The sequence below is a fragment of the Procambarus clarkii genome, chromosome 5 (genome assembly GCF_040958095.1).
Source record: "Procambarus clarkii isolate CNS0578487 chromosome 5, FALCON_Pclarkii_2.0, whole genome shotgun sequence".
Taxonomy (NCBI): Eukaryota; Metazoa; Arthropoda; class Malacostraca; order Decapoda; family Cambaridae; genus Procambarus; species Procambarus clarkii.
The window spans coordinates 4,345,609-4,371,654 of record NC_091154.1 but is presented as its reverse complement, the minus strand read 5'-3'; the positions used below and the strand labels follow the sequence as shown (position 1 = coordinate 4,371,654).

The 26,046-nt window shown below is 45.5% G+C and overlaps 1 protein-coding gene across 4 annotated transcripts; it reads left to right on the top strand.

The window, feature by feature from the left end:
* Nucleotides 1-1,907: 1,907 nt before the first annotated feature.
* Nucleotides 1,908-25,420, top strand: LOC138349665 (uncharacterized). Of its 4 annotated transcripts, XR_011230988.1 has the most exons (3): nt 20,244-20,947; nt 23,234-23,450; nt 24,582-25,420. XR_011230988.1 is itself a non-coding variant. In XM_069338625.1 (2 exons), the coding sequence occupies exons 1-2, from the start codon at nt 20,315-20,317 to the stop codon at nt 23,241-23,243; spliced, it is 351 nt and encodes a 116-aa protein (XP_069194726.1). In that variant the 5' UTR covers nt 20,246-20,314; the 3' UTR covers nt 23,244-23,914. The 4 variants fall into 4 exon arrangements, 1 of the variants encoding a protein (XP_069194726.1); XR_011230989.1 differs by lacking the exons at nt 20,244-20,947; nt 24,582-25,420 and adding an exon at nt 1,908-2,778 and having other exon boundaries at nt 23,234-23,914; XR_011230987.1 differs by lacking the exon at nt 24,582-25,420 and having other exon boundaries at nt 20,143-20,947; nt 23,234-23,914.
* Nucleotides 25,421-26,046: the final 626 nt, after the last annotated feature.

The window sequence follows — 26,046 nt, the reverse complement described above, 5'->3', positions numbered from 1 at the left end:
CTCATATTTCATGATCACCAGTGTTTATTTACTTAATAACTACTGGTATAATATCCTGCTATTATAAAACTAATTCTACTATCATCAAACACATATTTACTTCAAGTTCCAAGCAGAGAATGCATATATAACTAACACGAAGGATTCCTCTCCACTAGATTCACCAGCTATAATATTTTGGTCATGTTCCAATATCATAAATCGATCCCAGTGTTATGTAGTAGAGAACAAATGACTTATATCCAGTTTACGTAAAGCTACGAGTGGTCGAAACCACACTTAAATCCCGGAATGAACTTAAGAAGGTTTTTCCACTTGGGGTAGTTAATTGAATACGGACGTAGCCGCCACGAAGGCGCTAAGACGGAAAACGCACTTAGCTAAGAGGAAAAACCTTCGTAAGTACCTTCCTGAATCCGGCCCCAGGGCTACATAGCTCAGGGCTACATAGCTTAGGGCTACATAGCTCAGTGCTATATAATACATATACAACTCCAAATTCGTCCAATCACCCAAAATTCCGCTCACAAATAACTCTCAGGCGAAATATTTCAAATAGGCATCATATTGTGAAAACTGCAAGAGGGGGGATGGAATTTGTCCAAAAGTTCACATGTTCATCGTGTTCGTATTGTTCACTTGTTCTTCCCGCCATGTTCATCACCCCACCAATAATGTTCAGCCTCTGGATGTTCACTCAGTGAACTTTGACAACCAGGAGCAGGTCATATAAACCGGCCCGGGTGAACAGCTTAAGTGAACATTTGAACGGGCAAAACCCAGCCGACGGAGGGCCAGATGTACTCAAAAAGTATCGCTTGCAAGAGTATGCAATGATTGTGCAATATTGATGGACATTTACTTTGTAATTTGTGGTGGTGATGGAGTTAGTTGATGTGGTGATTGTGATGGGGGTGGTCTTTGTGGTGGTGGTGATGGGTGTGGTGGTGGTTGTGATTGTGGTGGTGGTAGTTGTGGTGGTGAGTGACAGTCCACACTGGCACTCACAGGACAGGTATGGGTTGTGTGGGCCTCTATACCATCCCACTTATTTCACTGTTGGGTGAACAGAGGCTACAGTTAAGGATTAGCGCCCAGTCAATCCTCCTCGGCCAGTAGAGGAAGAATTTGTGTTTATTATTGTATAATGCTTAAGGGTGTTACTGCTGTCCATCATTGCCGTTATCTTAACTTTTTCTTAATCCTCTTGCAACCCGTTCTCGACTCAAATCCATTCCATCCAGCGGTCGACCCCAATGACGCATTCATAAATTTTAACATGCTGTTCATTCAAAACAAGAATATTCGCAAATGCAAGTGAATATTATAATATTTTAGCACATTGTGCATCTATAGGCATAGGTTAGGTTAGATGTTTAGATTCTGTTGGCGATTATTTGTATTTGTAGTACGTGGGTGAAGCATTTATAGCGTTGTGGTTCAAACAATAGTCGTCAGTGAACCACTTGTTCCAGAAGTGTTCGAATGTCAGCAGTTGTCAGTCGCGTGTAAACCGTTTTTCATTCATAAACAGGGAGTTTGGCGGGTGCATGGAATCACTTTTATGTCTTTGTTTGGAGGACGGGCTGGACTCTCAACTGATGACGTCCGAACACTTCCGGAAAATGTGTTTCGCTCACGTCCTCTGTTCGAACCAAAAATCTTCAAATGCTTCACTCACGAACTAAAATTACAAATAATCGCCAACAGAACCTAAACACCTAGTTTGACCTGTGCCTAACTATACAAAGAATTTTAAGTATAATAATATTAATTTATATATAAGTGTAAACAAATTTTTAATACACAGTTTGATAAAATTGATGAATGTGTCCTGGGAGGCCGGCCGCTGCTCTAACCAGCCTAGTGTGAGGCCGGGTTGTTCTACCTTCAATATATTATTAAATACATTCAGTGATAATATTAATACAATCATTAAATCATGTTGTATTATTTTATGTATTAAAATATATTGCAATGAAAACCGTCTCAGTTGATAAACAAAATATTGGGGGACTTTAATTAAAATTTCGCGACATTTGACAATTCGGATCTGGCAACCCTGCTTAGGACAACGACCCCCGAACGCTGTCCACTCAGCAGCAAGGCCCGCAGTGTTGGATCAGCTTGCTTTGAGTGGACATGGGGGACGCTGCCAGCAACAGTTCGTTAGACCAAAGTTACCGGATGCAGCAGGAAGCTCGCTTAACGCAAGTGACAGCTCGCCTGACGCAGATGACAACTCTCTTGACGCAGGCGACAGATCACCTGTGGGAGGTGACAGATCACCTGATGCAGGTGGTAACTCGAATGTCGATGGTGGCAGATGGCTCGACGCTGGGGACACCTCGCTTGAAGCGGGACGTAGCTCGCTTGACGCGGGAAACAAATGGCTTGATAAAGGTGGGGGATCGCTTGGTGAAGGAAACCGATGCCTTGAGGAGGGTGGCGGATCGCTTGGTGCAGGAAACCGATGCCTTGAGGCGAGTGACAGCTAGCATGGCGTAGGAGAGAACTCCCAGGTAGCTGGACTCTGTCGAGTAGAACGCCTCCCCCCCCCCCCCCCCAGCATCTACCATGGGCCCCCAGCATCCACTCTGAGCCTCTAGCATCCCTCAACATCTACCCGGTGCCCCCAGCATTTACCCGGGGCCCCACCATCTTCCCTGGACTCCCACCATCTTCCCTGGACTCCCACCATCTTCCCTGGACTCCCAACATCTACCCTGGACCCCCAACATCTACCTTGGACCCGTCACCTTCCTCCTCTCAGCTAAGGTAGATATTAATATTGTTTAGGGAAAGTAGACAATGGTTTACCAGGGGTGTTGAATTTTTAGGTAATGTATAAGGGTTTAACCGAGTTTACCTGTGGGCCACTATCACTAGTGGCCTCGGCGGGGACAGGAAGCCGGCGCATATACTTGTAGCATACTAGCCTAGCCTCACTCCGCCCGGCCCCGCCCCGCCCCGCCCCGCCCCTATCTCTGCCTCACTAACCCCATGTTACTTTACATAATTTAACCTAACGCACCTCGTAATCTACCTTAACCTTACCGTAACCTTGCATTAACCTTTAACCTTGCCTTTGACCTTAAACTTACCCTAACCTTACTTTAACCTATTCTTACCCTTACCTTAAGCTTGCTTTACCATACCTTAACCATATATTACATTAACCTTATCTTTACCTTAACCTTGACCTTAGTCTACTCTAAACTTGCCCTACCCTTCCTTAACCTTGCCTTAACCTAGCCTTATTCTTGCCATAGTCTTTTATTAACCTTAACCTTCCTTTAACTTGCCCTAGCCTTAACCTTACCATACCTTAGCCTACCCATAACTTAACGTTAAGCTTAACCTTGGCCTTGCCTTAACCTTGGCCTTGCCCTAACCATGGCCTAACCTTAACATTACCTTTCCTTAACCTAGCCTAACCTGAAGTAGCAAGTGTGTAGGTTCTGTAGTTCACACTGTTCGCTTCTGTTCCGTCTTAGCCGTGTGCACACCTGTTCCGTCTTAGCCGTGTGCACACCTGTTCCGTCTTAGCCGTGTGCACACCTGTTCCGTCTTAGCCGTGTGCACACCTGTTCCGTCTTAGCCGTGTGCACACCTGTTCCGTCTTAGCCGTGTGCACACCTGTTCCGTCTTAGCCGTGTGCACACCTGTTCCGTCTTAGCCGTGTGCACACCTGTTCCGTCTTAGCCGTGTGCACACCTGTTCCATATTCCTAGTTGTATGTATACCCAAGCCTGAGCCGCATGTGTACAGAGTCACTTTAGAGCATATCTCCTTTACCATGCAGGGCAGAGTTCAATCCCAGACCGTCCACCCAGTGGTTGGGCACCATTCCTTCCCAGTGATATATAGTCGTAATGGCTTGGCGCTTTCACCTGATATTTCCCTTTCTTTTACGATAAATTTGTGTTTCGAGTCATACATGATTGTGTTGCAAGGTTTGACTTCTCTCATACATTACCGCTCCTCACCACTTCTAAGCCTGAATATTTCTTATTTCTGTTTCTAACCACTTGGACCATTGGGGATTGAGCGGCGACCCAGCAAGAAGTGAATCCGTCGCTGTACCAATCAGACTAAGTGCATGGGCTACTATTTATGAGGGTAAATAGGATCTAATCAGATTAGATAGCGAATGATAAGGTGATATTATACAGGGCTAATATGTTGTTGATCTGTGGTTGTGGTTGGTACTTGATACCGGTTGTGGTGGTGATGGTGGATGTTGGCTTTGCATGGTGTCAGTGGTGGTGGTGATGGTTGTGGTGGTGGTGGTAATGGTTGTGGTGGTGGTGACGAGGGAGGGGTGTTGGTGGTGGCTGAGGCCGCCACCTCCGGTAAGGACACCTCCACTCATTTAAGATACACAAGATTCTCTTATTTGTCTCATTGTTAAAATACATTCACGGTCAACTTGTGGTTTTGATGTGGTGTTCCGCCACCTCGTTGACCACTATTCCAACATGAGATGGAATCCACATGAATTTAATTTTTTTGTGACCTTTCACCTGTCTCATTTATCCTATTCTTACCAACCTAAACTATGGTCATGAAGATTGGATTAAGATTGTTTAAAGAATCAACTGCTCCTCGGCCATCGACAAATAAAACTATTTTCATATTGCTGGACTTCTTCCAAACCAGCCGGAATGGCCTTCAGTTCAGCTTGTGTGATATATAGTTACTAAGTCACAGGTTCAATTTTCCTGTTCATAATTCCAGACTCGGTGCCGGTATATTTTATAATATATTATATTTTATAATATATTATATTTTATAATATATTATATTATAATTAGAATGCAATACTATACAGCTTGCATCACTTTTGAATTATATAAATCTGTTCTGGTTAGCTGATTTCGAGACTGTTCAGTGTAGCCTACTCAGACTAAAGAATTTTCAAATTTCCAGATTACAGATTCCCAAGGCTAGTGAGGCTACCAGACTGATTCCCAAGGCTAGTGAGGCTACCAGACTGATTCCCAAGGCTAGTGAGGCTACCAGACTGATTCCCAAGGCTAGTGAGGCTACCAGACTGATTCCCAAGGCTAGTGAGGCTACCAGACTGATTCCCAAGGCTAGTGAGGCTACCAGACTGATTCCCAAGGCTAGTGAGGCTACCAGACTGATTCCCAAGGCTAGTGAGGCTATACCAGTCAGATTGAAAAGGCCAGTGAGGCTACCAGACGGATCACCAAAGAAGTTCCAGGGATCAATGGCCCCGTGGCCTGATCTTCCCCTCCCTAAGTCCATAGACTAGGGTACGATACGGTATTCAGGTTTAGGTCTACCTTGAGCCAGGTGCTTGACCACTTTGTATAATCTTGAAGAGGCGTTTGGGACTGGAAAAATGTTGTTTTTGTCCATTTGTATATAGGCAAGAGTTTTGTTTATTTAGTGTTAACATCGTTCAATTTTCTTAGACCAGTCTCTTGACTGGTCTAAGAAATACTGGTTGACCAGTATTTGATGGTCACATTATCTTGAGGTGAGAGCCAACTAGTCAGCAGATTGTGTACATAAGTATATATATGATGCCAAATAAGATGAACTACCTTTTATATTTTAAACGAATATGAACTTTTATTGACATTTTTGTTGCCCGAGAAGCTTCACTCATTCCTGTCAATGTGATGAATATTGTGATGTAAATTTAAATGTTTATATAAATCTGAAGTTACATATTGTGTTCAGTGATCTGATAAGCATAGAATACCTGCCAAATGTGAGCATTGATATTCTGAAATGTGATGAAATTTTTAATGTTCTGTATGTGAAGTTTTACACACAATGGAGCATATTTATAATATTGACTCAACGTAAACAGTTTTTTGGCATTGAATACAAAATTCAAACACTCTCAGCCAGACGGTTAAGGGTCGGGTTAAATAGCTTAAATGTGTAGAATAGTAAACCCCACATTGAGTTAGGAAAATACTATTTGTCATATATAGATACTTTACACAAGATTTCCCCATTTTGCACCCGCACGATAATATAAGATTTTAAGGGTTGACGAATGTTAATCTTGTTTAAGAACCTGTTTACTTGAGACAGTTAAGCAAGTCCCAGCTGTGTCTGGGTACAAGTGACAGGATGAACCCGGCGGGTTTTCTTCCTATTAGGGATGTGTCCACTCGTAGGATGAGTGGCGCTGCTTAATACTGTCATTGGCGTTGCCCAATACTGTCACTATGGCAGTGTGTCCACTCACAGGATGAGTGGCGCTGCCCAATAATCTTGCCCCTCAAAGCAAGAGTTTTTTTTTTTAGGATAATGTTGTACTGCAAAGGAATTTTTTTATCATTAATGTTATCATTCTACATTAAAACGTGATCATTTCTTGAATCCCAAGAAATCACAATATTTAAAAGTGAATTTAGTAAAAAAAAAAAAAAAAAAAAAGCGTTTGATTTATACAGTACTCCCCCTCCCCGCTCAGCTCGTTGTCGCCTTGTGGGGGCTTAGTGGGCGGCTGCCGGAGTGTGATGCTCCTTGGGACAGTCCTCTGTACTTTTCTAGCCTTGTGCTCCTGCTGCCGTCCTCTCCAATTCTGCTGGGCATCTTTTCCTTTTCCTTCTGTTTCGTTTTTCTCCCCCCTCTTCTCCTATCTGCTTGCCGTTTCCTGCCGACCTTTTGCTCGTTCTGGTTCTTCCCTTGGACTACTTCTACTTTGACGCCCGGGTGCTTGAGGAGGCATACTCTTGCACCCGTAGAACTGCAGTACCCGACGTCGAGAGCGAGGGGAACCTTTTATTGTCAATCCCCACTTCGTCACTGAACCCGATCTCGACGGACTGTCGGTTTCTTAAGGTGGCGTTTGTGGGGCGTATACTCACGACGCACCCCTAGGAGGCCCCGACAAGATCGGCGATAGCTTCTTGTTGGGTGTCCTGCCTCTAATTGTGGCTCCATGGTGGGTGTAGGGGCACATTCGTGAGTGAATTCGTAATTTCGTCAAGATGATAACCCCTGTTTCGGCTGCTTCTGGCTTACCTTTTCAGGCTCGTGGGGTGGGCGACCAAGCCCCCGAGTCGGTCCGTATTGGAAGACCGGGCTCTGTAGCCTCCGCTGCATTGGGCCCCGACCTTGCTCCTCCTTTGGCCTCTCTGACTCCTTCCCCTGGCTCCCCTCCCTCCTCTGTGGTTGGGTCGAGCCCCAAGCCCCCAGTGGTGACTACCTCGTCCCCTGGCGCGGCTCCTTCTCTAGTTGTAACTACTGCGCCTTTTAACCCCTCTCTCTCTGGGGGTTCTCACCGCCGTTCTCGTCACGGCCGCCCTCGCTCGATTCCTTCCAGTTCTGCTACCTATCAAGCCTTGTTTGGTCCCGCTTCGTGGGCCAAATATTTTGATCTCCTCCCTCTTGATTCTGCGCCTCCTGACGATTTCTCCCTTCATCGACATCTCATTGATTCCGTGGATGCCTCCATTACTTTTAACCCCACTCGTCTCGGTACGCGTGTCGTTGCTGCTCCTTCTCAGGATGCTGCTTCCCGCTTGGCTGCCTTATCCTGCCTTGGCGAGACCCCCGTTCGGATCTCGAAGAACGTTCAGTTGAATGCCAGTGTTGGCACTATTTTGCTCCCGCCCCATGTTGCGACCGGTGTTCGGGACCTACGCGACTGCCACGACGATATTCGACATATCCTCGCTGCCCAGGGCCATTCTATTCTCCAGGTGGACACGTTTACTCGTCCCCCTCGTGGTAGTCGCCGTCAACCCCTCCGGGTTGTGAAGATTACCTTTGATGGTAGGACCCTTCCACCCTCTGTCATTCTTGCTGGTGCCAGGTGCTCTGTCCAGGAGTACATTCCTTCTCCTCGGCTCTGCAACAAGTGCTGGAGGTTTGGGCATGGTGCCCTCCGCTGCTCCGGGACTGTCTCTCTGTCCTTTGTGTGGTGGCGAAGGTCACTCTAAGTCGGAGTGCGCTTCTCCCCAGGCTCGTTGCCTCAACTGCGGTGAGGCCCATCCTACCTTCTCCCGTGCGTGTGTCCATTACAAGCTTGAGGCAGCCGTCCTCAACTTGATAAACGCACCGGGAGCGTTTATCTTTTCCTGAGGCGAGGCGCCAGGTTCGCCGGCTCCCGCCTTATGCTAATATCTCTTATGCTCGCGTGTTGCGCTCTTCCTCTCCTCGTCCTTCCCGCCTTCCTCAGACTCACAACCGTTTCCGGGCCTTGGACCCTGATGCGCCCACTGCCCCCTCCTCTGTTCCTTTGGGTTCTCTCCCGTAGGATCCTCCTCCTGGTCCTCTGTCTGGGGTTCCCCTTCCTTCTACCCGGTCTGTCGTGTCTTCTGTGTCTCCTTCCTCGTCCCCCTCCGATCCTCCTTCCCATCCTCTTCCTCCATCTATCGGCTCTCCCCGCCGCCTGTCGGTGCGGGCGGATGTCCATCGCTCTCCTAACGGCCGTCGTGTGTGCTCTCGTTCGGCTTCTCCTGTTGAGACACTGGAATCCGTTGCCCGGTACGTAGTTGCTGGGACACCGGTCTCTTTAAGTCAGAAGCGTAAGCCTGGCTCCTCTCCTTCCTCTTCCCCGGCGGGTAAGAAGGCTTCGCTTTCTTCCTCAGCTCCTCCTTCTGGCTCTGTTGCTCCTTCCACTCCCGTTTCAGTGCTTGCGCCCCCTGTTCCCGCTATGGAGGTTTCTTTGGCCCCTGCTTCCCTTTCGGTTGCTGCTCTTGCTGGGGTGCGCTCCTCTCTTTCTACTCCCCCTCTTCCTGCTGCTGTCCTTGACTGCTCCTCTCCGTTGTCTCCTCCTCCTCCTCCTCCTCCTCCTCCTCCTCCTCCTCCTCCTCCTCCTCCGGACCCTGCCCGCCCACCTCTGATCTGTTCTCCCGTTTCCTTCCCTCCGTCTTTGCTCAGTTTACCCATGCCCCCTAACCCTGACTTTGCTGACCCTGATCCCGACCCTGATATTCTTTAACGTGCTCTGTTGGTCTTTCGCCTTTGTTTCTTCCTTGTTCTCTGTTTTTGTCCTTTCTCTTCTCGTCGTTGTCCATTCTTCAATGGAACGTTCGAGGTTATTACGCCAATTTCCTCGAACTCCAACTTCTGGTTTCGCGGTTTTCGCCCCTTTGTGTCTGTCTCCAGGAGCCGATGCTTGGTGCTCGTCCTGGTCGTTTTCGTGGCTATTCCTTTCTCTCCCCCCCCAGCCATTGCTGGGGCTTCTAATTCTTCTGCTCTCTTGATTCGGGCTGATGTTCCCTTTGTTCCTTTACTTTTTCCTTCGCCTCTCCATTGTTCTGCTGCTCGTATCTTTGTGGGGAAATGGTACACAGTTTGTTCCATTTATCTCCCCCCGAGTGTCCCGCTCTCTCTTCCTGATTTGAAACACCTCCTAGACTCCTTGCCGGAGCCTGTGCTCCTGCTGGGTGACTTCAATTGTCGTCATTCTCTTTGGGGTGACGTTCTGACGAATACCCGGGGTCGCCTCCTTGAGCCGTTTCTCCTCTCTTCTTCCCTGTCTCTTCTGAATTCTGGTGAGCCCACTCATTTGGACTCTCGAACTCGTACCCTTTCTTGTCTTGATCTTTCTCTCTGCTCTTCTTCTCTTTACTTAGATTTCACATGGCAGGTTCTTGATGACCTCCATGGAAGTGATCATTTCCCCATCCTTGTTTCCTTTTTCTCTTTTCGCCCTTCCCTCTCTTTCCCTAGGTGGCAGTTTGCTAAGGCGGACTGGACCCTATTTTCCCTCAGTGCTACTCTCTCTGACCTCTCCCTTCTGCCCCTCTCTCGCGCTCTCCTCCTTTTTCATGACACTGTCTTCGACGCTGCCCTCCGCTCTATTCCTCGCTCTTCCTCTCGGGGTCCACGGAAGTGCGTTCCCTGGTGGAATGCGGACTGTGCTCGGGCTGTCCGCTGTAAGCGTGCAGCCAGGAAGAAGCACCGCCGTAGGCAGACGACCGATTCTTTTCTTTTCTTTCGGAAAGCGAGTGCGGTGGCCCGTAGGGCCATCCGTACGGCTAAACGTGAATGTTGGGCATCTTATGTCTCGACAATTACGTCCGAAACCCCTCTGGCCCACATCTGGAAGCGTATCCGCAAGATAGCGGGTAAGTTCGTTCCCGATGTTTCACCGGTCCTTCACCTCCATGATACTCTTGTGGCGGACCCGTTGCAGGTCGCTTCCGAACTGGGTTCCCACTTTTCTTCTGTTAGCTCTGGTCTTCATCTTCCCCAATCTTTCCTTCTTCGTAAACCTGTCCTTGAGTCTCGTCCTTTAGATTTCTGCACTCATCTTCAGCTTCCCTATAATGATCCCTTCTCTCTCTCTGAACTTCGTTCTGCCCTGGCCCTCTGCGGTTCTACGGCGGCGGGCTCCGATGGTATTCATTATGAGATGCTTCGCCATCTCCCTCCGAGCACGTCTCAGTATTTACTGAGTCTGTATAATCGGATCTGGGAGTCGTCGTCAGTCCCTGAGGACCGGCTCGATGCCGTTGTCCTCCCTGTTCGCAAACCGGGGTCTCTGGGTACTTCCCCTAAGGACTTTCGCCCTATTGCTCTCACAAGTTGTGTCTGCAAACTCTTTGAACGTATGGTTAACGTTCGTCTGATGTGGTTCCTGGAACACCATCACCTCCTCTCCCCTTCTCAATTTGGTTTCCGCAAGTGCCGCAGCACGACAGATGTCCTGGTGAACTTGGAGGTCTATATACGTACTGCTTTTGCTGCGAAGACCTCCGTTGTTGCCGTCCTTTTTGACCTAGAAAAGGCTTACGACACCACTTGGCGTTATCATATCCTATCTCAACTTCATTCTTTTGGCCTTCGTGGTCATCTCCCTCTCTTTCTCCGCAGCTTCCTCTCTCGTCGTTCCTTTCGGGTGCACCTTGGTACCGCTCTCTCTCCCTCTTTTCAGCAATACGAAGGTGTGCCCCAGGGTAGTGTTCTGAGCACTACTCTTTTTCTGGTTGCCCTCAATGGTCTTCTTTCCTCTCTTCCTTCTGGTGTCTTCTCCGCTCTCTATGTCGATGATCTTACCCTTTGTTGTCAGGGTGATGATTCGCCTCTCCTTCAACGCCGGCTTCAACTTGCGATTGATGCCGTGTCGTCTTGGGCCACAGGTCATGGCTTCAAGTTCTCTACTTCTAAGACTTGTGCCATGACTTTTACGCGGAAACGGGTTGTTCTTCGTCCCTCTTTGTCACTTTATGGTCATCCCCTTGAATACAAAGATTCCGCGAAGCTTTTGGGGTTATTCCTTGACACTCGTTTGTCTTGGTCTCCCCATATCTCTTACCTCCGTGTTGAGTGCTCTAAGTCCCTTACCCTCCTTCGGGTCTTGTCCCATACTTCTTGGGGGGCAGATAGGCGCACTCTCCTTGCTTTACATTCCTCTCTCGTCCTGTCTAAGCTCGATTATGGTTGCCCTGCTTACTCGTCTGCTTCTCCTTCTACTCTTCGCCGTCTTGATGCTTTGCACCATGCTGGGTTGCGCCTCAGTTCTGGTGCCTTTCGTTCGACTCCCGTCCTTAGCTTGAATGTTGACACTGGCTTCCTGTCTCTCCAGGACCGCCGTGATCGCTACTGTCTTCGCTATCTTGCGCGGTCCTTGCAACATCCTTCCTCTCGTCTCTGTCGTGCTTTAACTTTTACCCCTCCTGCGGTTCCTGTTCCTCTTCACCACCTCCCTCTTTCTGTCCGGTTATCTCGCCTGCAGGATTCTCTTTCCGTTCGTATTTCTGATGTTTCTCCTCGTGTTGTTCCTTCTTTGCCCCCGTGGAGGGTCCCTCTTCCGCGGTTTTGTACATCCTTGACTCGTATCACTAAAGCTTTTACCCCTCCTACAGTTCTAAAACGCCTTTTCCTCGAGCACTTTTCTTCTCACTCCCGCTCCGTTTCTGTCTTCACCGATGGGTCTAAGTCAGCGGACGGTGTTGGCTACTCTGTTGTTTTTCCTGATCGCACTTATATGTGTCGCTTGCCTCCGGAGACTAGCATCTTTACAGTGGAACTTTATGCTATTCTCTATGCTCTTCGTCTCCTGCTTTCTCGTTGTCAGTCTTCCTTTGTGGTTGTTGTTGACTCTCGTAGTGCCCTCATGGCTCTCGGGTGCTTTAATCCAGTTCATCCGGTAGTTGTCGAGATCCAGCATTGGCTGTTTCTCGTTCACAGTAAATTTAAGTCGGTTGAGTTTTGTTGGGTTCCCAGCCATATTGGCGTGTCTTTAAATGAGCGTGCGGATGCTGCCGCTAAGGAAGCTGTCCGCTCTTGTCCCATCTCTCGTAAAGGCATTCCGTATTCCGACTTTTACCCGGTTATCCATTCCTCAGTCCTTACCCGTTGGCAGGCTTCTTGGTTGTCTGTTACTGGTAACAAGCTACGTACTCTTAAATGTTGTGTTTCCTCGTGGCCGTCCTCCTTCCACCGTAACCGGCGGTGGGAAACAGCTCTGGCGAGGTTGCGTATTGGCCATACTCGCTTAACCCATGGTCACTTGATGGAGCGCCGCCCTGCTCCTTATTGTACTAGTTGCATTGTCCCTCTTACGGTCGTGCATGTCCTTCTTGAATGTCCTGACTTCCAGGACGAGCGTGTGTCTTGCTTTCCGACCGCCCCTCGCGGTCACCTGTCCCTCGATAGAATTCTTGGTGACTCGGATACTTTTGATATCGTTCGCCTTATGCGTTTTTGTTCTCGTATTGGCATCCTTGGTGATATTTAGCGCCCTCTGATTATTTTGCGCATTTGATGGTGCTACATAGCCTTCCCGGTTTGGTGCCTTCTTTTGATAATTACTTACTTACTTCTCGTCGTTGTCCATTCTTCAATGGAACGTTCGAGGTTATTACGCCAATTTCCTCGAACTCCAACTTCTGATTTCGCGGTTTTCGCCCCTTTGTGTCTGTCTCCAGGAGCCAATGCTTGGTGCTCGTCCTGGTCGTTTTCGTGGCTATTACTTTCTCTCCCCCCCCCCCCCCAAGCCATTGCTGGGGCTTCTAATTCTTCTGCTCTCTTGATTCGGGCTGATGTTCCCTTTGTTCCTTTACTTTTTCCTTCGCCTCTCCATTGTTCTGCTGCTCGTATCTTTGAGGGGAAATGTTACACAGTTTGTTCCATTTATCTCCCCCCGAGTGTCCCGCTCTCTCTTCCTGATTTGAAACACCTCCTAGACTCCTTGCCGGAGCCTGTGCTCCTGCTGGGTGACTTCAATTGTCGTCATTCTCTTTGGGGTGACGTTCTGACGAATACCCGGGGTCGCCTCCTTGAGCCGTTTCTCCTCTCTTCTTCCCTGTCTCTTCTGAATTCTGGTGAGCCCACTCATTTGGACTCTCGGACTCGCACCCTTTCTTGTCTTGATCTTTCTCTCTGCTCTTCTTCTCTTTACTTAGATTTCACGTGGCAGGTTCTTGATGACCTCCATGGAAGTGATCATTTCCCCATCCTTGTTTCCTTTTTCTCTTTTCGCCCTTCCCTCTCTTTCCCTAGGTGGCAGTTTGCTAAGGCAGACTGGACCCTATTTACCCTCAGTGCTACTCTCTCTGACCTCTCCCTTCTGCCTCTCTCTTGCGCTCTCCTCCTTTTTCATGACTGTCTTCAACGCTGCCCTCCGCTCTATTCCTCGCTCTTCCTCTCGGGGTCTACGGAAGTGCGTTCCCTGGTGGAATGCGGACTGTGCTCGGGCTGTCCGCTGTAAGCGTGCAGCCTGGAAGAGGCACCGCCGTAGGCAGACGACCGATTCTTTTCTTTTCTTTCGGAAAGCGAGTGCGGTGGCCCGTAGGGCCATCCGTACGGCTAAACGTGAATGTTGGGCATCTTATGTCTCAACAATTACGTCCAAAACCCCTCTGGCCCAGATCTGGAAGCGTATCCGCAAGATAGCGGGTAAGTTCGTTCCCGATGTTTCACCGGTCCTTCACCTCCATGATACTCTTGTGGCGGACCCGTTGCAGGTCGCTTCCGAACTGGGTTCCCACTTTTCTTCTGTTAGCTCTGGTCTTCATCTTCCCCAATCTTTCCTTCTTCGTAAACCTGTCCTTGAGTCTCGTCCTTTAGATTTCTGCACTCATCTTCAGCTTCCCTATAATGATCCCTTCTCTCTCTCTGAACTTCGTTCTGCCCTGGCCCTCTGCGGTTCTACGGCGGCGGGCTCCGATAGTATTCATTATGAGATGCTTCGCCATCTCCCTCCGAGCACGTCTCAGTATTTACTGAGTCTGTATAATCGGATCTGGGAGTCGTCGTCAGTCCCTGAGGACTGGCTCGATGCCGTTGTCCTCCCTGTTCGCAAACCGGGGTCTCTGGGTACTTCCCCTAAGGACTTTCGCCCTATTGCTCTCACAAGTTGTGTCTGCAAACTCTTTGAACATATGGTTAACGTTCGTCTGATGTGGTTCCTGGAACACCATCACCACCTCTCCCCTTCTCAATTTGGTTTCCGCAAGTGCCGCAGCACGACAGATGTCCTGGTGAACTTGGAGGTCTATATTCGTACTGCTTTTGCTGTGAAGACCTCCGTTGTTGCCGTCCTTTTTGACCTGGAAAAGGCTTACGACACCACTTGGCGTTATCATATCCTATCTCAACTTCATTCTTTTGGCCTTCGTGGTCATCTCCCTCTCTTTCTCCGCAGCTTCCTCTCTCGTCGTTCCTTTCGGGTGCGCCTTGGTACCGCTCTCTCTCCCTCTTTTCAGCAATACGAAGGTGTGCCCCAGGGTAGTGTTCTGAGCACTACTCTTTTTCTGGTTGCCCTCAATGGTCTTCTTTCCTCTCTTCCTTTAGGTGTCTTCTCCGCTCTCTATGTCGATGATCTTACCCTTTGTTGTCAGGGTGATGATTCGCCTCTCCTTCAACGCCGGCTTCAACTTGCAATTGATGCCGTGTCGTCTTGGGCCACAGGTCGTGGCTTCAAGTTCTCTACTTCTAAGACTTGTGCCATGACTTTTACGCGGAAACGGGTTGTTCTTCGTCCCTCTTTGTCACTTTATGGTCATCCCCTTGAATAAAAAGATTCCGCGAAGCTTTTGGGGTTATTCCTTGACACTCGTTTGTCTTGGTCTCCCCATATCTCTAACCTCCGTGTTGAGTGCTCTAAGGCCCTTACCCTCCTTCGGGTCTTGTCCCATACTTCTTGGGGGGCAGATAGGCGCACTCTCCTTGCTTTACATTCCTCTCTCGTCCTGTCTAAGCTCGATTATGGTTGCCCTGCTTACTCGTCTGCTTCTCCTTCTACTCTTCGCCGTCTTGATGCTTTGCACCATACTGGGTTGCGCCTCAGTTCTGGTGCCTTTCGTTCGACTCCCATCCTTAGCTTGTATGTTGACACTGGCTTCCTGTCTCTCCAGGACCGCCGTGATCGCTACTGTCTTCGCTATCTTGCGCGGTCCTTGCAACATCCTTCCTCTCGCCTCTGTCGTGCTTTAACTTTTACCCCTCCTGCGGTTCCTGTTCCTCTTCACCACCTCCCTCTTTCTGTCCGGTTATCTCGCCTACAGGATTCTCTCTCCGTTCGTATTTCTGATGTTTCTCCTCGTGTTGTTCCTTCTTTGCCCCCGTGGAGGGTCCCTCTTCCGCGGTTTTGTACTTCCTTGACCCGTATCACTAAAGCTTTTACCCCTCCTAAGGTTCTAAAACGCCTTTTCCTCGAGCACTTTTCTTCTCACTCCCGCTCCGTTTCTGTCTTCACCGATGGGTCTAAGTCAGCGGACGGTGTTGGCTACTCTCTTGTTTTTCCTGATCGCACTTGTATGTGTCGCTTGCCTCCGGAGACTAGCATCTTTACAGCGGAATTTTATGCTATTCTCTATGCTCTTCGTCTCCTGCTTTCTCGTTGTCAGTCTTCCTTTGTAGTTGTTGTTGACTCTCGTAGTGCCCTCATGGCTCTCGGGTCCTTTAATCCGGTTCATCCAGTAGTTGTCGAGATCCAGCATTGGCTGTTTCCCGTTCAAAGTAAATTTAAGTCGGTTGAGTTTTGTTGGGTTCCCAGCCATATTGGTGTCTTTAAATGAGCGTGCGGATGCTGCCGCTAAGGAAGCTGTCCGCTCTTGTCCCATCTCTCGTAAAGGCATTCCGTATTCCGACTTTTATCCGGTTATCCATTCCTCAGTCCTTACCCGTTGGCAGGCTTCTTGGTTGTCTGTTACTGGTAACAAGCTACGTACTCTTAAATGTTGTGTTTCCTCGTGGCCGTCCTCCTTCCACCGTAACCGGCGGTGGGAAACAGCTCTGGCGAGGTTGCGTATTGGCCATACTCGCTTAACCCATGGTCACTTGATGGAGCGCCGCCCTGCTCCTTATTGTCCTAGTTGCATTGTCCCTCTTACGGTCGTGCATGTCCTTGAATGTCCTGACTTCCAGGACGAGCGTGTGTCTTGCTTTCCGACCGCCCCTCGCGGTCACCTGTCCCTCGATAGAATTCTTGGTGACTCGGATACTTTTGATATCGTTCGCCTTATGCGTTTTTGTTCTTGTATTGGCATCCTTGGTGATATTTAGCGCCCTCTGATTATTTTGCGTATTTGATGGTGCTACATAGCCTTCCCGGTTTGGTGCCTTCTTTTGATAATTACTTACTTACTTACTATCTCACTGTGTAATATTCCATATAGAATAGGGTATCAGCACATTGCTGTGTATACCTAATCTTAATAAAAAAAAATCAGTAATAAAGATTTGAAAATATAGTTTGCATTATTACAAATACAGTACTGTATTATCCTTATTAAATCGTGTTGACCATGGAGCATTAAGATCTCGTGTTCATATGTAATACAAGTCATATTTCTTTTTAACTGCTAATCCATGCTAATCATTCATTAAATTGTGCATTGTCTCAATTTTTCACTTCCTTGGATATACTGTACAGTACAAAAAGATAGGATAAAAATAAACCAGTAATATTTCTTTCATTATATTTTTCATTTAAATAACTGCATCAATATTTTTACAGCTGACAGGATTTGTTTTCCCATACAGGTGCATTATTTGTTAAAAAATTTTGGTTTATTGTTACACACAATGGTGCTACATAGCCTTCCCAGCTTGGTGCCTTCTTTTAATACTTACTGATTAAAAAATAAATAATAAATACATTTTATTCAGGAAAAGTACATACAGTTGATTTACAAACATAATGTTGGATTTATAGGCAGAGCTAGTACATACAATACCTAAAGCCACTAATACTCATAGCATTTCGGGCAAGGTGTGGGGGAAAAAAACACGGACTAAAACTTAATAGTAATCGGGATTAGGTATAAATTGTGTTAAAAGAAGGAATAAAAAATACAAAAAGGGGGTTAACATAGCATAAATCAGCAATTGCACATGTTGGTGAACAGCGTTGTTTAAAAAATAGCAAGACATGGGTTGACATTTAGGAGGTAAGTTAGGTTACATGGAGTTAATTAGGCAGTACTTGGTTTAACTCTTAAACTGGTTGAGAAAGGTACAGCCTTTGACATGATTCGGGAGGTCATTCCACATTCTGGGTCCCTTGATTTGTAGAGCACTTCTAGTTTGGTTACACACAGCCAAATTGAGTAACAGGAAGAGGTCTTGGACACAAATTTGTTCCATGCTAAATGTAGAGGAATCAGCTGAGTATTCCTCAAATAAAATAAGTTGCCTCAGCTTATAAGGTAAATAAAATAAGCATTTCTCAAATAAGTAGCTGCCTCACCTCACTGCCTTACTGCTACATAGCCTTCCCGGCATGGTGCCTTCTTTTGATAATTACTTGTTCCACACCCATATTGTATAACAGGAAGAGGTCTTGGACCCCTACTTCCCTCTCTCTTTTTTAATAATCTATATAGTCATAATTATAGCTTTAAGTATTCAATGAATAAAGTTTTTGACATTTTTACCCTTCTCCTTACCTAACATCATTTGTGCAGCATATTTTATGTCTCACCCAGATTTAATTTCAAAATAAAACCAAACTAAATAAATTAGAAATGGGTATGTATAGCTAAGGTACACCCTTACTACTAGGTGAACAGGGGCATTTGGTGATAGTAAATGATCCCATCAGGCAAAGCTCATCACCTTCTCTCATATTTCATGTTCACCAGTGTTTATTTACTTAATAACTACTGGTATAATATCTTGCTATTATAAAACTAATTCTACTATCATCAAACACATATTTACTTCAAGTTTCAAGCAGAGAATGCATATATAACTAACACGAAGGATTCCTCTTCACTAGATTCACCAGCTATAATATTTTGGTCATGTTCCAATATCATAAATCGATCCCAGTGTTATGTAGTAGAGAAAAAATGACTTATATCCAGTTTACGTAAAGCTACGAGTGGTCGAAACCACACTTAAATCCCGGAATGAACTTACGAAGGTTTTTCCACTTAGGGTAGTTTATTGAATACGGACGTAGCCGCCACGAAGGCGCTAAGACGGAAAACGCACTTAGCTAAGAGGAAAAACCTTCGTAAGTACCTTCCTGAATCCGGCCCCAGGGCTACATAGCTCAGGGCTACATAGCTTAGGGCTACATAGCTCAGTGCTATATAATACATATACAACTCCAAATTCGTCCAATCACCCAAAATTCCGCTCACAAATAACTCTCGGGCGAAATATTTCCAATAGGCATCATATTGTGAAAACTGCAGGATGGGGGATGGAATTTGTCCAAAAGTTCACATGTTCATCGTGTTCGTATTGTTCACTTGTTCTTCCCGCCATGTTCATCACCCACCAATAATGTTCAGCCCCTGGATGTTCACTCAGTGAACTTTGACAACCAGGAGCAGGTCATATAAACCGGCCTGGGTGAACAGCTTAAGTGAACATTTGAACGGGCAAAACCCAGCCGACGGAGGGCCAGATGTACTTAAAAAGTATCGCTTGCAAGAGTATGCAATGATTGTGCAATATTGAGGGACATTTACTTTGTAATTTGTGGTGGTGATGGAGTTAGTTGATGTGGTGATTGTGGTGGTTGTGATGGGGGTGGTCTTTGTGGTGGTGGTGGTTGTGGTGATGGGTGTGGTGGTGGTGATGGGTGTGGTGGTGGTGATGGGTGTGGTGGTGGTGATGGGTGTGGTGGTGGTGGTTGTATTGGTGGTGGTGGTGGTTGTATTGGTGGTGGTGGTGGCTGTGGTGATGGTTGTGGAGGTGGTGGTAGTGGTAGTTATGGTTGTGGTGGTGGTTGTGATTGTGGTGGTGAGTGACAGTCCACACTGGCACTCACAGGACAGGTATGGGTTGTGTGGGCCTCTATACCATCCCACTTATTTCACTGTTGGGTGAACAGAGGCTACAGTTAAGGATTAGCGCCCAGTCAATCCTCCTCGGCCAGTAGAGGAAGAATTTCTGTTTATTATTGTATAATGCTTAAGTGTGTTACTGCTGTCCATCATTGCCGTTATCTTAACTTTTTCTTAATCCTCTTGCAACCCGTTCTCGACTCAAATCCATTCCATCCAGCGGTCGACCCCAATGACGCATTCATAAATTTTAACATGCTGTTCATTCAAAACAAGAATGTTCGCAAATGCAAGTGAATATTATAATATTTTAGCATATTGTGCATCTATAGGCATAGGTTAGGTTAGATGTTTAGATTCTGTTGGCGATTATTTGTATTTGTAGTACGTGGGTGAAGCATTTATAGCGTTGTGGTTCGAACAATAGTCGTCAGTGAACCACTTGTTCCAGAAGTGTTCGAATGTCAGCAGTTGTCAGTCGTGTGTAAACCGTTTTTCATTCATAAACAGGGAGTTTGGAGGGTGCATGGAATCACTTTTATGTCTTTGTTTGGAGGACGGGCTGGACTCTCAACTGATGACGTCCGAACACTTCCGGAAAATGTGTTTCTCTCACGTCCTCTGTTCGAACCAAAAATCTTCAAATGCTTCACTCACGAACTAAAATTACAAATAATCGCCAACAGAACCTAAACACCTAGTTTGACCTATGCCTAACTATACAAAGAATTTTAAGTATAATAATATTAATTTATATATAAGTGTAAACAAATTTTTAATACACAGTTTGATAAAATTGATGAATGTGTCCTGGGAGGCCGGCCGCTACTCTAACCAGCCTAGTGTGAGGCCGGGTTGTTCTACCTTCAGTATATTATTAAATACATTCAGTGATAATATTAATACAATCATTAAATCATGTTGTATTATTTTATGTATTAAAATATATTGCAATGAAAACCGTCTCAGTTGATAAACAAAATATTGGGGGACTTTAATTAAAATTTCGCGACATTTGACAATTCGGATCTGGCAACCCTGCTTAGGACAACGACCCCCGAACGCTGTCCACTCAGCAGCAAGGCCCGCAGTGTTGGATCAGCTTGCTTTGAGTGGACATGGGGGACGCTGCCAGCAACAGTTCGTTAGACCAAAGTTACCGGATGCAGCAGGAAGCTCGCTTAACGCAAGTGACAGCTCGCCTGACGCAGATGACAACTCTCTTGACGCAGGCGACAGATCACCTGTGGGAGGTGACAGATCACCTGATGCAGGTGGTAACTCGAATGTCGATGGTGGCAGATGGCTCGACGCTGGGGACACCTCGCTTGAAGCGGGACGTAGCTCGCTTGACGCGGGAAACAAATGGCTTTATAAAGGTGGGGGATCGCTTGGTGAAGGAAACCGATGCCTTGAGGAGGGTGGCGGATCGCTTGGTGCAGGAAACCGATGCCTTGAGGCGAGTGACAGCTAGCATGGCGTAGGAGAGAACTCCCAGGTAGCTGGACTCTGTCGAGTAGAACGCCTCCCCCCCCCCCCCAGCATCTACCATGGGCCCCCAGCATCCACTCTGAGCCTCTAGCATCCCTCAACATCTACCCGGTGCCCCCAGCATTTACCCGGGGCCCCACCATCTTCCCTGGACTCCCACCATCTTCCCTGGACTCCCACCATCTTCCCTGGACTCCCACCATCTACCCTGGACCCCCAACATCTACCTTGGACCCGTCACCTTCCTCCTCTCAGCTAAGGTAGATATTAATATTGTTTAGGGAAAGTAGACAATGGTTTACCAGGGGCGTTGGATTTTTAGGTAATGTATAAGGGTTTAACCGAGTTTACCTGTGGGCCACTATCACTAGTGGCCTCGGCGGGGACAGGAAGCCGGCGCATGTACTTGTAGCATACTAGCCTAGCCTCACTCCGCCCGGCCCCGCCCCGCCCCGCCCCTATCTCTGCCTCACTAACCCCATGTTACTTTACATAATTTAACCTAACGCACCTCGTAATCTACCTTAACCTTACCGTAACCTTGCATTAACCTTTAACCTTGCCTTTGACCTTAAACTTACCCTAACCTTACTTTAACCTATTCTTACCCTTACCTTAAGCTTGCTTTACCTTACCTTAACCATATATTACATTAACCTTATCTTTACCTTAACCTTGACCTTAGTCTACTCTAAACTTGCCCTACCCTTCCTTAACCTTGCCTTAACCTAGCCTTATTCTTGCCATAGTCTTTTATTAACCTTAACCTTCCTTTAACTTGCCCTAGCCTTAACCTTACCATACCTTAGCCTACCCATAACTTAACGTTAAGCTTAACCTTGGCCTTGCCTTAGCCTTGGCCTTGCCCTAACCATGGCCTAACCTTAACATTACCTTTCCTTAACCTAGCCTAACCTGAAGTAGCAAGTGTGTAGGTTCTGTAGTTCACACTGTTCGCTTCTGTTCCGTCTTAGCCGTGTGCACACCTGTTCCGTCTTAGCCGTGTGCACACCTGTTCCGTCTTAGCCGTGTGCACACCTGTTCCGTCTTAGCCGTGTGCACACCTGTTCCATATTCCTAGTTGTATGTATACCCAAGCCTGAGCCGCATGTGTACAGAGTCACTTTAGAGCATATCTCCTTTACCATGCAGGGCAGAGTTCAATCCCAGACCGTCCACCCAGTGGTTGGGCACCATTCCTTCCCAGTGATATATAGTCGTAATGGCTTGGCGCTTTCACCTGATATTTCCCTTTCTTTTACGATAAATTTGTGTTTCGAGTCATACATGATTGTGTTGCAAGGTTTGACTTCTCTCATACATTACCGCTCCTCACCACTTCTAAGCCTGAATATTTCTTATTTCTGTTTCTAACCACTTGGACCATTGGGGATTGAGCGGCGACCCAGCAAGAAGTGAATCCGTCGCTGTACCAATCAGACTAAGTGCATGGGCTACTATTTATGAGGGTAAATAGGATCTAATCAGATTAGATAGCGAATGATAAGGTGATATTATACAGGGCTAATATGTTGTTGATCTGTGGTTGTGGTTGGTACTTGATACCGGTTGTGGTGGTGATGGTTTATGTTGGCTTTGCATGGTGTCAGTGGTGATGGTTGTGGTGGTGGTGGTGATGGTTGTGGTGGTGGTGACGAGGGAGGGGTGTTGGTGGTGGTGGTGGTGACGAGGGAGGGGTGGTGGCTGAGGCCGCCGCCTCCGGTAAGGACACCTCCACTCCTTTAAGATAAAAAAGATTCTCTTATTTGTCTCATTGTTAAAACACATTCACTGTCAACTTGTGGTTTTGATGTGGTGTTCCGCCACCTCGTTGACCACTATTCCAACATGAGATGGAATCCACATGAACTTAATTTTTTTGTGACCTTTCACCTGTGTCTCATTTATCCTATTCTTACAAACCTAAACTATGGACATGAAGATTGGATTTAGATTGTTTAAAGAATCAACTGCTCCTCGGCCATCGACAAATAAAACTATTTTCATATTGCTGGACTTCTTCCAAACCTGCCGGAATGGCCTTCAGTTCAGCTTGTGTGGGTGATATATAGTTACGAAGTCACAGGTTCAATTTTCCTGTTCATAATTCCAGACTCGGTGCCGAGCGGAAAGCACGCTGGACTTGTGATCCTGTGGTCCTGGGTTCGATCCCAGGCGCCGGCGAGAAACAATGGGTAGAGTTTTTCACCCTATGCCCCTGTTACCTAGCAGTAAAATATGTACTTGGGTGTTAGTCAGATGTCACGGGCTGCTTCCTGGGGGTGGAGGCCTGGTCGAGGACCGGGCCGCGGGGACACTAAAAAGCCACGAAATCATCTCAAGATAACCTCAAGATTCCCTTTATCAGGACACTACAATTAACTGTCCTGCCATCTTCCGCCACCGACCCGTCACAATATATGTCAACTATTGCCTCTTGGTAACCCAGTTATCGTGCTTCCATACACCGTAGTTGTCCCGGTTCATGCTGAATCCTTTTAACCTTCTGGGGTAAAATTTTAACTTAAATTTTCTGTATATTCCAGGGAGAAGTAGTCCTCCTACACTGTCGAGTCCCTGAGGTCATTAGCCTTGTGTGGCAAGTGTCTTCGTTTGCTGGAGGTGTGTGCATCTCTCAAGCAAGTCTGAACATGTTAACTATTGGAAGGGCATATGCAAGCAATTGTGGAGTTTGGCGCCTACTGTAAAATGAATTCATCACCCAGCAGGAGCAGCACCTGTCTCAACCATCATAGTCAGCTGGTCTTTTTGAGTTATAAAATATGTAAAGTATTCACACAGTCCTATGCACCCTTTGTGGTTAATCGGATCCCTGCTTCACACACATTAGGCTAGAATCGCTACCCATATCCTCTCCGTATTAATAACAAGCTGTGAGCTTTTACATGTAACCCATACCCATGGCTTTCCTCCCTACCACTGAAATAGGTGGCAGGAAATGGGTCCTGGCTAGACTGTAATGGGCCCTCACACACACACACGACTCGTGGCTCCATAATGGAAGACAGACATATGGACATTATTATACAAACATTATGCCACTTAGTCACTCCACACCTCATAGAATGGCCCCCCCCTTTCTTTGGATAATTTTCAAACATCACATGCAAGAATTATTGGGTTGATGACACTAGCCAAACTCATTTTGTTAAAAAATGCATCTATAAAGGATTTGATTGAGGGACTAGCGACGTAAATGAACACTGTTGTTGATTATATATATATATATATATATATATATATATATATATATATATATATATATATATATATATATATTATATATATATATATATTATATATATATATATATATATATATATATATATATTATATATATATATATATTATATATATATATATATTATATATATATATATTATATATATATATATATTATATATATATATATATTATATATATATATATATTATATATATATATATTATATATATATATATATTATATATATATATATATTATATATATATATTATATATATATTATATATATATTATATATATATTATATATATATTATATATATATTATATATATATTATATATATATTATATATATATTATATATATATTATATATATATTATATATATATTATATATATATTATATATATATTATATATATATTATATATATATTATATATATATTATATATATATTATATATATATTATATATATATTATATATATATATATATATATATATATATATATATATATATATATATAATATTTAGAATGCAATACTATACAGCTTGCATCACTTTTGAATTATATAAATCTGTTCTGGTTAGCTGATTTCGAGACTGTTCAGTGTAGCCTACTCAGACTAAAGAATTTTCAAATTTCCAGATAACAGATTCCCATTGCTAGTGAGGCTACCAGACTGATTCCCAAGGCTAGTGAGGCTACCAGACGGATCACCAAAGAGGTTCCAGGGATCAATGGCCCCGTGGCCTGATCTCCACCTCGCTAAGTCCATAGACTAGGGTACGATACGGTATTCAGATTTAGGTCCACCTTGAGCCAGGTGCTTGACCACTTTGTATAATGTGAAGAGGAATTTGGGCCTGGAAAAATGTTGTTCTTGCCCATTTGTATATAGCAAGAGTTTTGTATATATCGTGTTCACATCGTTCAATTTTCTTAGACCAGTCTCTTGTATTTGATGGTCACATTATCCTGAGGTGAGAGCCAACTAGTCAGCACATTGTGTACATAAGTATATATATATGATGCCAAATAAGATGAACTACCTTTATATTTGAAACGAATATGAACACTTTTATTGACATTTTTGTTGCCCGAGAAGCTTCACTCATTCCCGTCAACGTGATGAATATTGTGATGTAAATTTAAATGTTTATATAAATCTGAAGTTACATATTCTGTGTTCAGTGATCTGATAAGCATAGAATACCTGCCAAATGTGAGCATTGATATCCTGAAATGTGATGAAATTTTTACTGTTCTGTATGTGAAGTTTTACACAATGGAGCATATTTATAATATTGACTCAACGTAAACAGTTTTTTGGCATTGAATACAAAATTCAAACACTCTCAACCAGACGGTTAAGGGTCGGGTTAAATAGGTTAAATGTGTAGAACAGTAAACCCACATTGAGTTAGGAAAATAGTATTTGTCATATATAGATACTTTCCACAAGATTTCCCCATTTTGCACCCGCATGATAACATAACATTTTAAGGGTTGATGAATGTTAATCTTGTTTAAGAACCTGTTTACTTGACGGTTAAGCAAGTCCCAGCTGTGTCTGGGTACAAGTGACAGAATGAACCCGGCGGGTTTTCTTCCTATTAGGGATGTTTCCACTCATAGGATGAGTGGCGCTGCTTAATACTGTCACTATGGCAGTGTGTCCACTCACATGAGTGGCGCTGCCCAATAAACTTGCCCCTTGAAGCAAAAGTTTTTTTTTTTTTTTTTTTTGTAGGATAATGTTGTACTGCAAAAGAATTTTTTTATCATTAATGTTATCATTCTACATTAAAACGTGATAATTTCTTGAATCCCAAGAAATCACAATACTTAAAAGTGATTTTTTTAGAAAAAAAATAAAGGCGTTTGATTTATACAGTACTGTAGTTCTTGTTTAGATTGTCCAATAATTTATCAAAGAAACACTTATTTTATATTAGCGCCCCCCCCCCCTCCCCGCTCAGCTCGTTGGCGTCGTGAGGGGGGCTTAGTGGACGGCTCCCCCTCCCCTTCCGGCCCGTTGGCGTCGTGAGGGGGCTTGGTGGACGGCTGCCGGAGTGTGATGCTCCGTTGGGCAGTCCTCTGTCCTTTTCTG

Excerpts from the sequence above, each read along its gene's own strand:
- LOC138349665 (XM_069338625.1), top strand. The coding sequence starts at position 20,315 with ATGGGGGACGCTGCCAGCAACAGTTCGTTAGACCAAAGTTACCGGATG.